The 16,603-nt window shown below is 42.1% G+C and overlaps 1 protein-coding gene across 2 annotated transcripts in view; it reads left to right on the top strand.

Moving 5' to 3' along the window:
• The window catches only part of LOC126248781 (uncharacterized), a 661,014-nt gene that overhangs the window by 590,039 nt on the left and 54,372 nt on the right, over positions 1–16,603 (top strand). For both annotated transcript variants that reach the window (XM_049950154.1, XM_049950153.1), the window contains exon 4: positions 8,819–9,052. In XM_049950154.1, coding sequence (XP_049806111.1) covers positions 8,819–9,052 — 234 coding nt within the window. The remainder of the gene's footprint in view (positions 1–8,818; positions 9,053–16,603) is intronic.

Below are 16,603 nucleotides of genomic sequence, written 5' to 3'. Positions count from 1 at the left end.
TGCGACAAACCCACTAAAGAGACAGCGTAGATTACAATTATCCGTCCTCTGCTGGAATATTGATGCGGGGTGTGGGATCCTTACCAGGCAGGATTGACGGACGACGTCGGAAAAGGGCAGCTCGTTTCGTGTTGTGGTGCAATAGGGGAGAGAGTGTCACTGATATGAAACGCGAGTTGGGCTAGCAGTCACTGAAACAAAGGCGGTTTTCTTTGCGGCGTGGTCTATTTACGAAATTTCAATCACCAACTTTCTCTTCCGAATGCGAAATTATTTTGTTGACACCCACCTACGTAAGAGAAATCAGAGCTCGAACGGAAAGATTTATGTGTTCCTTTCTCCCACGCGCCATTCGAGAGTGAAATGGCAGAGAAGTAGTATGAAAATGGTTCGATGAACCCTCTGCCAGGAACTTAAGTGTGAATTGCAGAGTAACCATGTTGATGTAGTGTTCCTCGATAGGGACGTCGCCTTCTCTCCAGGGATTCCCATTTGAGTTACCAAAGCATCTCCGTAATGCTTGCCTGCTGAGTGAACCTATTGATGTCTTCATTCAATTGTTTCGATGTCCTCCTTCAATACGATGTCGTAGGGATCCCAGTCACTCGAGCAGTACTCAAGAATGGGTCGCACTAGCGTTCTATACACCGTTCGTTTATAGATGAGCTACACTTTTCCAGAATTCTCCTAATAAACCGAAGTCGACCATTCGCATTCTCTACCACCAACCGAACCTGCTCATTCCATTTCATATCGCTTTGCAACGTTATGCCTAGATATTTTAATCGATGTAGCTGTGTCAAGCTGGACGCTACTATTGCCGTATTAGAACGTTTAAGTATTGTTTTTCCTATTCATCCGCATTAACTTACAGTTTTCTACATTAAGAGTAAGCTGCCATTCATCACACTAACTAGAAATTCTGTCGAAGTCAGCCGCGCGGGATTAGCCGAGCGGTCTTGGGCGCTGCAGTCATGGACTGTGCGGTTGATCCCGGCGGAGGTTCGAGTCCTCCCTTGGGCGTGGGTGTGTGTGTTTGTCCTTAGGATAATTTAGGTTAAGTAGTGTGTAGGCTTAGGGACTGATGACCTTAGCAGTTAAGTCCCATAAGATTTGACACACATTTGAACATTTTTTTTGTCTAAGTCATCCTGTATCCTCCTACAGTCACTCAACGACGGCAGCTTCCCGCACACCACAGTGTCATCAGCAACCAGCCGTAAATTGCTACTCGCCCTGTCCGTCAGATCTCTTACGTATACAGAGAATAAGAGCGGTCTTATCACACTTCCTGTGATACTCTTGAAGATAACTTTCTCTCTGATGAATATTCGTCGTCGAGGACAACATACTAGTTTCTATTACTCAAAAATTTTACGAGCTACTCACAATCTGGGAACCTAATCTGCATGCTTGGGCCTTCGTCAACAGTTTGCAGTGGGGCACCGTGTCAAACGCTCTCTGGAAATCTAGGAATATGGAATCTGCCTTTTGCCCTCCATCCATGGGTTTTGTTATATCATGTGAGAAAAGATCAAGCCGAGTTTCGCACGAGCCATACTTTCTAAATCCTTGCTGATTTGTGGACAGAAGCTTTTCTGTCTCAAGGAACGTTATTACATTCGAACTCAGAATGTGTTCAACAATTCTGCAGCAAACCGATGTTAAGGACAGCGGTCTGTAATTACGCAAATCTGTTCTTTTACCTTTCTTATGTACAGTCATCTACACCCTTTTCCAGTCGCTTTGGACTTAACGCGATAAATGCAAGCTAAGTAAGGGCCAATGCCGTTAAGTAGAAGCTTGAATTGATGCTGATATCAACATTTTGAAAACCACATTTCAATGCCAATTTTCTTTCTTCTTCAGAACTCAGAGAATTGATTTATTCACTTTTTTCCTTAAGTTTGTGCTGGTACATGGAACCGACTACTATCAGCGTTTACAGTTCTCAAAATGCGATTGCTCGTGGATTACCTATACCAGAATCCTCCTAGTGTTGTGACATCAATCACCGGCCAAACTTCGCAACCCGTCGGGGGGTACCAGAACACTGCCGAAGCAGCACTCTGTAATACAACAGTCTGCCCTATCGGTGTATTGGGTTTCCACATGCCATGGCATAATGTTGCACTTCCGTAGCCACGTATGTGACAGAAGGCGGTCTGCTGTGACGACATAGCCGGCCAGAGCGACTATAAATGCTCATCGGTCAGCCGTTAGCAGCAACTGTACTAGTACTTGTACTTCGACACAGTCCTGGATTTCCGACTCCAGTCGACGCCGTGACTATCCAGCCGTCGGTGCAATGTGGAGCCGAACAGCTCCCACCCCGCCAAGCAACGAAACAAGTTAGCCACATGTCTACGAGCCACCGAGTGCAAGCCACGTCAAAGGTGTCAACATTTGACATTCCAATCTACTTCAAGTTGCACCTGACCGACTGTTAGGAGCTACCTACAGACCAGAGTCAGCTTGCCGTTGACGCCTTCCTTGCGTCTTCGAGGCCACTTCCCCGACCGCTGCTATTCCGCTGGGGCAAGCTCGCTGCCTAACTTACCCACACACACTGGCGAGGGGCCACACTTACTACCAGCGAGTTATGTGATGTTGTGCACTGCTACCTGGATGTCCACACGTCGACGGGACGTAGACATATATATCTCTTATACGGAAGTTATGCTGATTAAAGAATGTTTGTACTGAATGACCTCTCCTGAGTCTACACTCACCGTGGTACTGGTAGAACGTAACCCACAATTTTCGCACTCATCATTCTGGAGCAGAAGTGTCCGTCCTGGCTAATGTAAATGTAAATGTCGTGTGACTAGGGCCTCCTGTCGGGTAGACCGTTCTCCGGGCGCAAGTCTTTCGATTTGACGCCACTTCTGCGACTTGCGCGTCGATGGGGATGAAATGATGATGATTAGGACAACACAACACCCAGTCCCTGAGCGGAGAAAATCTCCGACGCAACCGGGAACCGAACCCGGGCTCTTAGGATTGACATTCTGTCGCATTGATCACTCAGCTACCCGGGGCGGACCGTCCTGGCTAATATTGATGTACGCTTTGCCGATACCATTACACTACTTTCACTACGTTAATGCTAATGGGCATTGTGCCATTTAAAATCGCGGCTTTATCAAATAAACCAGGATTCTAGTGATTATTACTACATGTGTGTGGGTTACAATTGCAGGCCATTGGATACATCTCATATCTGTGAAAACAGCACATCAGCATAACCTTCCACGTCTGGGATGCAAGTTTTAGGTGATTCACCTTGTGTGTGACACATCTCCTTCCACTGCCTCACTCTACCCTGATTTCAAACCTTCATTGATAACACAGGACTTGCATTTGGCAGGACGGCGATTCAAATTTCCATACAGCCATCCAGATTTAGGCTTTCGGAGGCTTACTAAATCGCTCGAGACAACTGGTGGGATAATTTCATTTAAAAGGAGACACTCAATTTATTTCCCCAGTCCAAGCCTGAACTCCATCTCTAACGACCTCGTCGTTGACGGGTCGCTAAATTCTAATATTCCTACCTTCATTCAAAATTTTGATTCTAGGCCACTCAAATCTCAAATTAGTTAATTAGTCGTTTATTGTTCCATAGATCATTTACAAAATATCTGGCACGTCATCTTAATAGAAAAGCAAACTTTAAAAAAAAATTAACTACGCCATTCATACAGTAATACTATCTTATCAGACTACTTTTACACTCTTCGTTTGTATCACAGCACTCGTCACTACCCACCCACACACACACACACACACACACACACACACACACACACAAACATTTTCGGCTGACATCAGGAACTTGACGACACTTCAACGGTTCTATCGACTTCTATCGAGTTACCTTGGGCCATCTGAAGAAACCGAATCAGCACCTCGCCACAAGGAACGAGATGTTCAGCCCTACAGAATGTAAATACGTTAGAATTTTCCATCACATACCCTGGATATACGATTTTACAATAAGAGTCATTAAGCCGCGACAATTTACGGCAGAATGACAGTTATCTGTTATTAAATAATGTCAGTTTCTTACCATTCCCTACGCCATGTTATCTAAATAATCTTCGACTTTGTAGTTTAAGAGGTACACCTTAATTGACCCTTCAAATATTTGGATTTTAGTTGTCCCTTTTTCGTCCTTAGGGAATTTGTTGTACAATTTTATCCCCATGTAGAAAACACCCGTTTTTTGTGTATTTACTCTTGATAAATGCAAGTTTAGTTTGCCTCTTGTTCCATGATCATGAGTGCTGCTGTTTGTGAGATAATTACTGATGTTCTTGATGTGCATAACGGATTGGTAGATATACTTACTTGGTGCAGTCAGAGTCCTTTGCTGTTTAAACAGATCTTCACACGGAGTTCAGTTACTATTTTTAGTTACTATTCTAATAGCTCTTTTCTATAATTTGAGGGTTGTGTCCATGTTTTGTGTATTAGTCCCTCAAAAAAATGGTTCCATATAAAAGTTTTATGCTTTTAGTTGGTAACTGGGAAATAGTGTATGAAACTAAACCTCTCTATAGTAATGTGAGAGAAGTGTTCTAAAATTCCGAGTACAGATTTTGATCTAGAATCGTTTTTGCTACCGTACTATTTAACACTAACAGATATGTGCAAATTGCTTTTTCGGTGTGTGATTTTAGTGAACCTGAAACGCATCTGACTGTCTGTAAATTGGACTGAAAATAAAGAATGGTTCACAAGAATATTCAGAATGACTTTATCGTGAAACCATCACACACAATGACTAACAGTTACGTGTTGTAAATGTGCCCTGTTAAAAAATGCATTTGTTGAACTTACCCGAAATTTTGATAATTTGTTCTTACCTTCGCAGCGGACAACTCGGCTCGACTCTGCCTGCACTGCAAATGACTTGAATGATGAGCCGTAATAAATCACTGAGCAGCAGTTTGCATTCTTATCTTATGTATTATCAGGGTGCATCAGAAAATTAAGCCTTTGTTCTCTTTTTGAAAATATGATTCACTGTTCACACAATAGTGCAAGGCGTGATAGTCCAAGTTTTGCGATGTATATCTTTCACTTAATAGAGGAGATAAGGTTAAGGAGATTTTAAATAATTAGAAGTCTGTTTTTCAATTAGATAAAATTCTTTTAATAACTCAGAAATGACTCTTAACATGAACTGTAACTTCTTTATATTGCTGTCATACACTATCAATATTATGTTTGACACATAGGCTTTCTAAACTGCGTAGTTTTTTACACTTTTATATTCCTAATCAAATATGTTTAACTTAATCTTGGTGGGGGAAACTAATTAGAATAATGAAATCAAGACAGATAATTTTCCTTAGACACTAATACGTAGATATTACTAAATACAATGACAACTTAACATTAAAATTTACTCTTCGCCTTCCTGATGAAATATTTTTAACTAACAGTGTAGAGAGTAATATATTGAGAATACTGAACATGTGGCTGATATGAAACTTCCTGGCACATTAAAACTGTGCGCCGTACCGAGACTCGAACTCGGGACCTTTGCCTTTCGCGGGCATGTGCTCTACCAACTGAGCTACCCAAGAACGACTCACGCGCCGTCCTCGCAGCTTTACTTGTGCCAGTACCTCGTTTCCTACCTTCCAGACTTTACAGAAGCTCTCCTGCGAACCTTGCAAAACATTATGGAAACATCCCCCAGGCTGTGGCTAAGCCATGTCTCCGCAATGTCGTTTCTTTCAGGAGTACTAGTTCTGCAAGGTTCGCAGGAGAGCTTCTGTAAAGTTTGGAAGGTAGGAGACGAGGTACTGGCAGAAGTAAAGCTGTGAGGACGGGGCGTGAGTCGTGCTTGGGTAGCTCAGTTGGTAGAGCACATGCCAGCGAAAGGCACAGGTCCCGAGTTCGAGTCTCGGTCCGGCACACAGTTTTAATCCGCCAGGAAGTTTCATATCAGCGCACACTCCGCTGCAGAGTGAAAATCTCATTATGTGGCTGATAATTCATTGTGGATACCAGAACGTAAATACTACTAAGCACAAAGAAAACTTTACGCCACAATAATAATTACTGAGCTAGAACGTTCAGCAATTAAAAACTTATTGCAGATTGCCTTTTTCCAAATGAACCGATCCTCTACAAAATACTTTCTAAAATATCATCCTTTATTCTTTGTCCTCGATTACATCATCTCAGATACTAGATTCATTCTTTGTGTTGCACATCTGTAATTCAATCTCCTTGCTCTGTCATGATACAACATTCTCTCGCGCTCTATGATCGACTTGACTCCTACTGGTAACACAATAAAGCAACCTCTGGTAGCCAAAGAAGATATCACTAATGTGTTCAGGCATGTAAAGACGCTCGTTGTGGCATTCATTCACAACAAATTGATACTTCTTATGGTACATTCTTACAACCATTTCTTTTAATGTGTATAACTTTCACATAGCTAAAAGTGGAGTGCATGTAGGAATAGTATGTAACTATAACGCATTTCTGTTACACTCTGATGAGAAGGCTCTAAGGGTGTAGTACGCTGATCATATTTTCTTTGCTCGTGTATTTGTATATCATTCCGCTTCACTTGACTATCAAAATTAATTCCCAAAAAGTTTGTGTTTGCTGTGCTGTCTATGAAAGTTTCATCCACATTTACTTTTACAGAATTATTCTCCGCTCTTTACGCAGAAATTAGAGTTCTTTGTTTTCTTTATTTTCAGTGTAATTTATTACATGATGATCAATTATAAACAACGGTCAGAGTTTCATTTGCTTTCCCTACTAGGGGTTCTGTCTTTTTAATCTGGGATTACAATGTTGCTGTCATCATGAATGAAACACACACACAACACTGGTGTAATATTATACAAAATTTATTATTTGCAACACGAGCCGGTTTTCGGCTTTTATGCCATCATCAGGTACAAAGATAAGTATATGGTGCAGTGAAATTTTGTTGGATCAAAGATTTTAAACTAGTGCATCCACATATTAGCTCCACTGCGAGAGATGAAAAAGTTGTGTTAGAATTACGAATAAAACAAGAGGGATTATTTCAGTGTAAATGTGATGTAACATCATTTAACTAAGATAAAAGATGTGACACATTAACTAATGAACTAAAGAAAAATTACAACAGTTGTGCATAAAAGAAAATAATTGAATAATAAACTTTGGTGACACATTCTAAATATGTGGCTGAACAAAATAGTCTTGTCTTTAACTGGTCCTAAATTACAAACAGATAAGATACAATAGTGATATTAGGCAGCTGAGTGAAGCAGCTGTGATTATACAAAGTAAAATTACTTAACACAACGAGAGAAATTATAGAAACCGAAATAAAGTGAAATGGGGCATGTGAGTAAGAGGGGTAATTTACAACATGGCTTGGATGGAGTATCTGCAGTTGGAAGTGGCGAATAAGGTAACTGTGTCTGATCATTGAGTATTAAGCTTGGGTTGATGGACGTGTGTTTATTAATATCCACAATTTCAAGATAGTTCATCGTCCTGCCTTTATGGGTGTGATGTAATACTTCATGTTTCACCTTGTAACTATGGCCTACTTTAATCAGGTGCTCTGCTGTCATCAGTAAAAAGAATTATTTTCCCACGTCACTTCCTAACTCCCAGATCTTTGAGACTGAAAAGTACTCCCAATCCGCACCATACAATGAATTATTCCCCCCCCCCCCCAAAAAAAAAGGGTCACGTTCTAGTAACGTCCTCACACACAAATGCCCACACTGACTTTGTAATGGTTCTTTATTTACGTGACCATTACGTCACTCCAACCCCAGTTCTCGATACCAGTAATATCGTACTACTTTTGTGCGAAGTAACACATATATTTTTGTGACAGTATTCACATTTGGTTTCATTGATGTATAGGTACTTAGATGTATCGATATATTACAGTGATATGGTTCTTGTGTGTATTCATTTCTGTGAGACTGTAATAATCTTTGTCTTACATGTAACCGTTTTGGCGCGAATGCGCACAGAACAGTCTTTGTTTCACTTTGCAGAAGTTAAGTTGTTATTTCGCTTTGTAAAAGAACAGTCAAGTCTTGTGTTTGGTTAAAGTGGAAATTAAATATATGAAGATTGATACAAAACTGTTTTCTCGATGATGTGACAATTAAGAAGTATATGTGAATTTACAAGAAGTTTAATAAAAATGTGGATCGTGAACACCAGGTCAAAAATTATTTCTACCATACCATTGTTCAGAACTGGGATTGTTTGATCATTAAGAATTTCCTGAAACACGCATTTGTTAGGTCTTCAAATATTGCTAAAATACAGATCTGGACCTTCTAGCAGTCAAAGAGGAATCACCCTAGAATGAACAAGATGAGCCATAACAACTTCGACGAAATCTACGTGGGAATCCATTCAAGATAAGTGCCAAAATTAATGACTTTTTTACAGTTACTTCATTATTTCCATTCTGACGTTACCATCCACAGTCAATAACTTTGTTGTTGCCCAATAGAGCGAACATATGCTGCGTGAGCAATATTATTAATTTGATTTCTAACCTACTTTGCAAGTGGTGGTATTGTTAGAACTTCCTCCACAAAATTCCCCTTGCTACACTCTCTGCCCCGTACATCACTTTAGTTCATTTAACCACCATTCTCCTGGCCAAAAATTCCAAGTTTCGCTTCCGTCTTCTCATCCTCACTGAAGTGATGGAGGAGGATTGGCAGGTGGAATCCGAAATAAATTCCCGTCCCGGAAAGCTCTCCCTACGAACAGTGCCCCCCACTACAGATGAGCTAACGTGTGCGGGCAGATGCTGGAGCAGATCGGGCTGCAGTGCCCGCTGCTGGTGGAGCTGCAGCTGGTGTCGACGCCGATGACGGACCGCGGGCTGGTGCGGCTGTGCGTGGGGTCGGACGGCACGCGCCTCTGCCAGCGTCTGGCGCGGCTCGCCGTCGCTGACACCAGCGTCACGGTCTGCGGCGCCGCAGTTGCCCTGCAGTCGCTGCCCTGCCTCTCAGAGTTCGACTTCGACAACATCTTCGAAGTGAGTGTAACGCGGGCCTCTTATGTATTGGTTATTGCTTGTGGGGAGATGTAATGGTACAAATAAACTGAAGACCCAAAGAAATTAGTACACCTACCTATAGTGCGATTAAAACTACTTTGTACTTGACAGCTAGCCGAGCGCGTGACCGTGAGACAGTGCGGGCCAATCGCACGCTGAAGTTCAGCACCCCTCCCCTGCATAGTTGCCACTGCTTATGCGTCACTATCAAATTTCTTTGCCAAAGATTTGATCAAAGATGTGATCAAATATTGCGTCAAATATATTTGACAAAGATCTTTGACGTAACGTATTGTTTGTGGAGTAAATTCACGGACGTCCTACAGAAACCTCTTCAAAGTTCAAGATGGCTGACAACAACTTGTTATTAACCGCAGCAGTTGCACGTACCGCAATTGCATTGTGTGCACATGCGGAAAAGAAGTGGGGAATAAAGGGAACCATACATACGAGGTTGACAGTCTTAAATTCCTGGGATTACAACTTGATAATAAATTCAGTTGGGGGGAGCACACCACAGAACTGTAGAAACGCCTTAACAAATCTGTATTTGCAATTCGAATGTTAGCAGACATAGGCAACATAAAAATGAAAAAGCTTGCATACTTTGCCTACTTTCATTCCATAATGTCATATGGTATAATATTTTGGGGTAACTCTTCAAGTCAAACAAAAGTTTGCAGAGTCCAAAAGCGTGTAATACGTATTGTTTGTGGAGTAAATTCACGGACGTCCTACAGAAACCTCTTCAAAGAACTAGGTATACTAACTACTGCCTCTCAGTATACTTACTCCTTAATGAAATTTGTCCTAAATAATATATCTCTTTTTCCAACAAACAACTCAGTTCATACATACAATACCAGGAACAAAAATGATCTGCACAAGGACTTAAAAACACTTACTTTAGTTCAAAAAGGGGTCCACTACTCAGGAACACTCATCTTCAATAATTTGCCAGCAAACATAAAAAATTTAGTTAGCCTACAAATAAAGATCAGTTTAAAAAGAGCCTGACATACTAGTGGCCAACTCCTTCTACTCCATTGACGAAATTTTTAATAGAAACAAATGATGTATTGTATTTATTCATACTATTAGTATTGTTATTTCAGCTTAAAAAAATTGACATGTTCCACATCCACGAGGATCTCCTTAGCACGGATCCATGGAACGAAAAACTTTCTAATCTGGGTGAAGCCGTGGGTTTTACGACGACACGATAAAAGCATACAACAAAGCTTGTTACGTGAGCTTACAGTGGAAGACGTCAAGTCGTACAACAATTACTTAAGAATGGATGAACATACATTTCTGTATGTGCTCAGTAAAGTGTATCCTCATATCACAAAGCACAATATTCACTTAAGAACTGCTATATCTTCAGAAGACAGGCTCACTGTAACACTCCGAGTCCTTGTTACAGGAGAGGGTTATGTTAGGTTAGGTTAGGTTAGGTTAGGTCAGGTCAGGTCTCCAATCTTCTTAATCTATTTTTGTATTCAGGGTGCCTCACGTTGTAAAGCGCCTCATCAGCTTCATACATCTCTATTAATTTTGAAGTTGTCGGCACACACGAATTGTATTTACCGGCAATGTTTATAAAAACACTACAGACGACAGAACGCTGCAGCGATGCTAGCGCTCCATGTGGTAACATGTCACATTGCAGTGAACAGAAGACAAGCGATTTCTTTGATCAAATCTACAGCGAGGCCCTAGATTTGATCAAATATGGACGACATTTGACAAAGTTCCTATTACACCATCAAATATCTTTGACGAAGATTTTTGACAAAGAAATTTGATAGTGTAATACCAGCGGAACACCTGGTCTTGTGCGCGTCATGTTGTGTGAACTGCATTATATCAGTGTCTACTTCTCCCTTGTTTCCACTACGAGAGTGTGATAAATTACTGTAGTGACTTCTGTGTACAAAATGTCCGAAAATAAAAAGCGTGGTCGCCCTAGAGTTAGTAGTCCGAAATCATCTTCGAAGAAAGTTGGGCAAGGAATAGCATTGAGAGGACAATCGCGCGAATACGTCTGCAAAGTAAGACAATATTTTGAGTTGGTAAGGGAGAAGGGAGGGCCTCTTCTTTCCGTTAATAAGGTAGTCGAGAGGATTGCGGCAGCATTAAGAATAAGCAGAACAACCGTTATAAACATAGGAAAAGAGCAAAATGAAAAACTGAATACACATTCCGGGCCATCAAATGTTAACTCCGAACCGCCGAGTCTGGAAACTCCGGGGAAAAAACGACGCGTCGAGAAACGTGTGACGAATGTTGATTCTTTCGAACAGGATGCGATTCGCAGACATTTGTATGCATGTTATCACCGTAGAGAGCGTCCAACGTTACAAAAACTGCATGTAACGCTTAAAGAAGCTGGTCTTTTTGTTGGCAGTCTCTTCGGCTGCTTTTATTAAATCTGGGATTTAATTACGAAAAATTAAGTGGTCATATAGTTCTCTTGGAACGGCAAGATATTGATGCTTGGCGATGCCGATTTTTGCGGCAGGTAAAGGACATTGAATTCGATGGGTTAGTGTGGATAGAGGAACATGGGTTAATTCTGGTCATACACTGAAGACAGGTTCGTCTGACGGATCACAAGAAGGAATGGCAATACCTGTTGGCAGAGGAAGCAGAATTATTGTTGTTCATGCAGGTACCGCCCATGGGTTTGTTCCTGGCTGTTCACATGTTTTCAGGTCAAAGAAAACCTCAAATTTTTCACGAGGAAATGAACCACGCCACCTTTTTACGATGGTTTGAAAATTCACTGTTTGAAAATTCACTATTCGAAAATTTACTGTTACCGAATTTGGGGAAACCGTCGTACATCATTATTGACAATGCGCCATACCATACTGTTGTAAAGGACAAAGCCCCAACGCTATCTTCTAGAAAAGACGAAATTATATAGTGCTTACGGCGAAATAATATACAATTCGATGACGGAATGAAGAAAGTGGAACTATTGGAACTTGTGTCACAACATAAGCCACGACACCCGACATACGTTGTAGATGAAGTTGCCAACAAACATGGACATTCTGTAATTAGATTACCTCCCTATCATTGTCACTTTAATGCTATAGAGATAATATGGGCCCAAATCAAGGGCTACATAGCACGTGAAAACAAGACATTCAGGCTTTCAGAAGTGGAAAGACTTTTACAGGAAGCTGTTTCTAAAGTAACTGTGGAAAACTGGAGTAATGTTGTAGTACATACAAAAGCTGTCATTCAGGAGGCATGGAAGAACGAATCCTAATTGGAAGATAGTGTTTCCGAATTAATTATTGCCGTCGGGGAGTCATCTGAAAGTTCTAGCGACACAGATATAAGCGGCGTTTTCCAGCTGTCGGACACAGAAGACGTCGAGTGATGGTAAGTTGAAAAAAAAAAAGAACAGTTTTTGGTGGTGTTGGTCTCGTTGTCTTGGTATTTTGAGTTTTGTGATTTGTTGCGAAATTCATGGCACAAGACAAAAATGTAACTAACGGCGTAAGTTATATCAGCACTTCAACGGTACGCACAATACTATTCTTGTCTTAGCGAAACTGTAGCACCCACCCACTTCCAACAAGCTCTAAAAATAAATTCAAACCTTTCCGAAACTTTTTCTCGCTTTCTCCCCCCACGAAAAATGTAAGGGGAAAAAGTTTGTCGCTTACTACATTTCTGATGTTGATTTGGAAAAAGTTCCGCGTCAGACTGAGATTTTAATTTATTACTTCACTATTACTGGCTGTATTGCTCAAAACGTTTGCAGACACTATCGAAATATGCCACTGAAGACAACATTAAAATTTTGTTCTTGTACGACACATGGTTTAGGAGATAGGGAATGATTAATATCGAGTAGCGTGGAAATTCAACTTTTCGTAAAAAGTTAAATATTTCTCTATTTCAGTAGCACAAAATTTTCACTGAGTTAAAAAAAAGTGTCAGAAGGTAGTCCTCGTATCACTCTACCATGTACAGTTGCCAAATTATAAAAAACACGACTTCCATTTCTTACAGCCCCAGCTGGCAACATTGCACGGCCGCTCAACGAACTGTCAAGTACAAAGTAGTTTTAATCGCACTATAATATCGTGTAGGGTCCCCGCGAGCAAGCAGGAGGGCCTCAAAACGACGTGCCATGGACTCGACTAATGTCTGAAGTAGTGCTGCAAGGAACTGACACCAAGAATCGTACAGGGCTGTCCCTAAATCCGTAAAAATACGACGGGGTGGATATCTCTTCTGGACGGCATGTTGCAAGGCATTCCAGATATCCTCAATAATCCAGAATGAGATTTTCACTCTGCAGCGGAGTGTGCGGTGATATGAAACTTCCTGGCAGATTAAAACTGTGTGCCCGACCGAGACTCGAACTCGGGACCTTTGCCTTTCAGGAGTACTAGTTCTGCAAGGTTCGCAGGAGAGCTTCTGTAAAGTTTGGAAGGTAGGAGACGAGATAACTGGCAGAACTAAAGCTGTGAGGACCGGGCGTGAGTCGTGCTTCGGTAGCTCAGATGGTAGAACACTTGCCCGCGAAAGGCAAAGGTCCCGAGTTCGAGTCTCAGTCGGGCACACAGTTTTAATCTACCAGGAAGTTTCATCCTCAATAATGTTCATGTCTAGAGAGTTTGATAGACAGCGGAAGTGTTTAAACTCGTAAGAGTGTTCCTGAAGCCTCTCTGTAGCAATTCTGGACTTGTGAGGTGTCGCATTGTCCTGCTGGAATTGCCCACGTCCGTCGCAATGCACAATGGACATGAACGGATGCAGGTGATCAGACAGGATGCTTACGTACTTGTCAACTGCCAGAGTCGTATCTAGACGTATCAGGGGTTCCATATCACTCCAACTGCACACGCCCCACGCCATTACAGAGCTTCCACCAGCTTGAACGGTCCCCTGCTGACATGCAGGGTCCGTGGATTCATGAGGTTGCCTCCATACCCTACACGTCCATCCTCTCGATACAATTTCAAACGAGACTCGTCCGACCAGGCAACTTGTTTCCAGTCATCAACAGTCCAACTGGCCAGGTGAGATGGTTCAAATGGTTCAAATGGCTCTGAGCACTATGGGACTCAACTGCTGTGGTCATCAGTCCCCTAGAACTTAGAACTACTTAAACCTAACTAACCTAACGACATCACACACATCCATGCCCGAGGCAGGATTCGAACCTGCGACCGTAGCAGTCGCACGGTTCCGGACTGCGCGCCTAGAACCGCGAGACCACCGCGGCCGGCGCCAGGTGAGGCGTAAGGCTTTGTGTCGTGAAGTCATCAAGGGTACACGAGGGGGCCTTCGGCTCCGAAAGCTCATATCGATGATGTTTCGTTGAATGGTCTGCACACGGACACTTGTTGATGGCATGGCATTGAAATCTGCATCAAATTGCGGAAGGGTTGCACTTCTGTCACGTTGAGCGATTCTCTTCAGTCGTCGTTGGTCCCGTTCTTGCAGGTTCTTTTTCCGGCCATAGCGGTGTCGGAGATTTGATGTTTCACCAGATTCCTGAGATTCGTGGTACACTCGTGAAATGGTCGTACGGGAAATTCCCCACTTCGGTGCTACCTCGTAGATACTGTGTTCCATCGCTCGTGACCCGACTATAATACCACGTTCAACCTCACTTAAATCTTGATAGCATGCCGTTGTAGCAGCAGTAATTGGTCTAACAACTGCACCAGACACTTGTTGTTTTATAAAATCGTTGCTGACCGCAGCGCCGTATTCTGCCTGTTTACATATCTCTGTATTTGGACACACATGCCTATATCAGTTTCTTTGGCGCTTCAATGTATTTGAAATGAGTTTTTCAGTTTCTCTCTCTCTCTCTCTCTCTCTCTCTCTTGCTCTTTGTCCCTACATCCAGACTTATGTCAGCATGAATTTAACTTATGATAAAGAGTAAGCAGCCTGGTGTAATTTTGCACAGAGCATAAATTACTCACCTCTAATACTTGGTTTAAAAATCAGGAAAGAGTGTTGTACGTGTGGAAGAAAACTAGGGACACTGTAAGGTTTCGGACTGAGTTTGGTTCAAATGGCTCTGAGCACTATGGGACTTAACATCTGTGGTCATCAGTCCCCTAGAACTTAGAACTACTTAAACCTAACTAACCTAAGGACATCACACACATCCATGCCCGAGGCAGGATTCGAACCTGCGACCGTAGCAGTCGCGCGGTTCCGGACTGAGCGCTTAGAACCGCTAGACCACCGCGGCCGGCTCGGACTGAGTTTACTCAGATTTCAAAGCAGATTCTAAACTGTAAGACATTTACAGCAGACTCTGGCCATAATTTATTGGTTGTGAACTGCAAACTGAATCTCAAGGAAATGCAAAAAGGTAGAAACTTAAGGAGGCAGGATGTGGATAAATTGAACGAACCAGAGGTTGTTGAGAGTTTCAGAGGGAACACTAGACAACTTTGGGGTCAGATAGAGGAAAGGAGTGCAACAGAAGACGAATTGATAGCTTTTAGAGATGTAATGTGGAAGGCAGCAGAGGATCACAAAGATAAAAAGACAGTTTTTAGCAGAAATCCGTGCCTGTCACAGAAGGTACTGCATTTAATTAACGAAAGGAGAGATCATAAAAATGCAGAACATGAAGCTGTCGCAACTGACTACATACGCCTTAAAAATGAGATTGCCAGAAAATGCAAAATGGCTAAATAGGAATGACTGGAGGACAAATGCAAGACTGCATAAAGACACATGACGCGGGAAAAGATAGCTGCAGCTTAAAAGACAATTTAAAAAGATTTTTGGAAGAAAGAGAAGCAAGTATATGAATATCAAGAGCTCGGATAGCAAGCCAGTACGTAAAAGACAGGGGAACTTAACCTTTGAAATGTCTATATTCAGTTTTTCTTTCTATGTTCGTTTAAGTTATTACACTGCATGATAAGAAAACGTGAAGCACCGAGAAGGGAAAGAGGAAATAAAATGAAACTTCACGGATCGCGCGCGTAAAATTTACAAATAACTTATCATTATGATGTTGCAACCTCTCTGGCCTAGATGCATAATCTGATTCGGTTGGAAAGAGTGTCATAAAGCCGTTGTATCCTCTCCTGAAGCAGACTGGTCCTCAACTGTTGTAAACGGTCCTTCATTTCCCGGATACTAGCACTGGGATGGAGCTGACGTCCGAGGTGGTCCCACACACTATCTATGTGGGACAGCTGTGGGGATCTTGCTCGACTTGCTATTACCTCAAAATCAATAGACAGTTCATAGAGACACGTGTCATATTTAGACGAGCATTATACTGCTAAAGAAAGGTACCACAACACTTGGCGCGTCAGAGGAAACACATGAGGACTTAGGTTGTCCGGGACATACCGTTGTGCCGTCAGAGCTCCCTTAATCAGTACCAGTCATGACCTGAAGTCATACCCGATGCCTCCCTACATCATATCACCAGGAGTAATACCGCTGTGCTTCTCCAAAACGTTGGAACGATGGGATCAGTCCGCACGTCGCCGCCATACTAGTCAACGATGG

Source organism: Schistocerca nitens, chromosome 3 (assembly GCF_023898315.1).
Source record: "Schistocerca nitens isolate TAMUIC-IGC-003100 chromosome 3, iqSchNite1.1, whole genome shotgun sequence".
Lineage (NCBI taxonomy): Eukaryota > Metazoa > Arthropoda > Insecta > Orthoptera > Acrididae > Schistocerca > Schistocerca nitens.
Note: the sequence above shows the minus strand (reverse complement) of the source record. Positions and strands in the feature narration are given on the sequence as shown.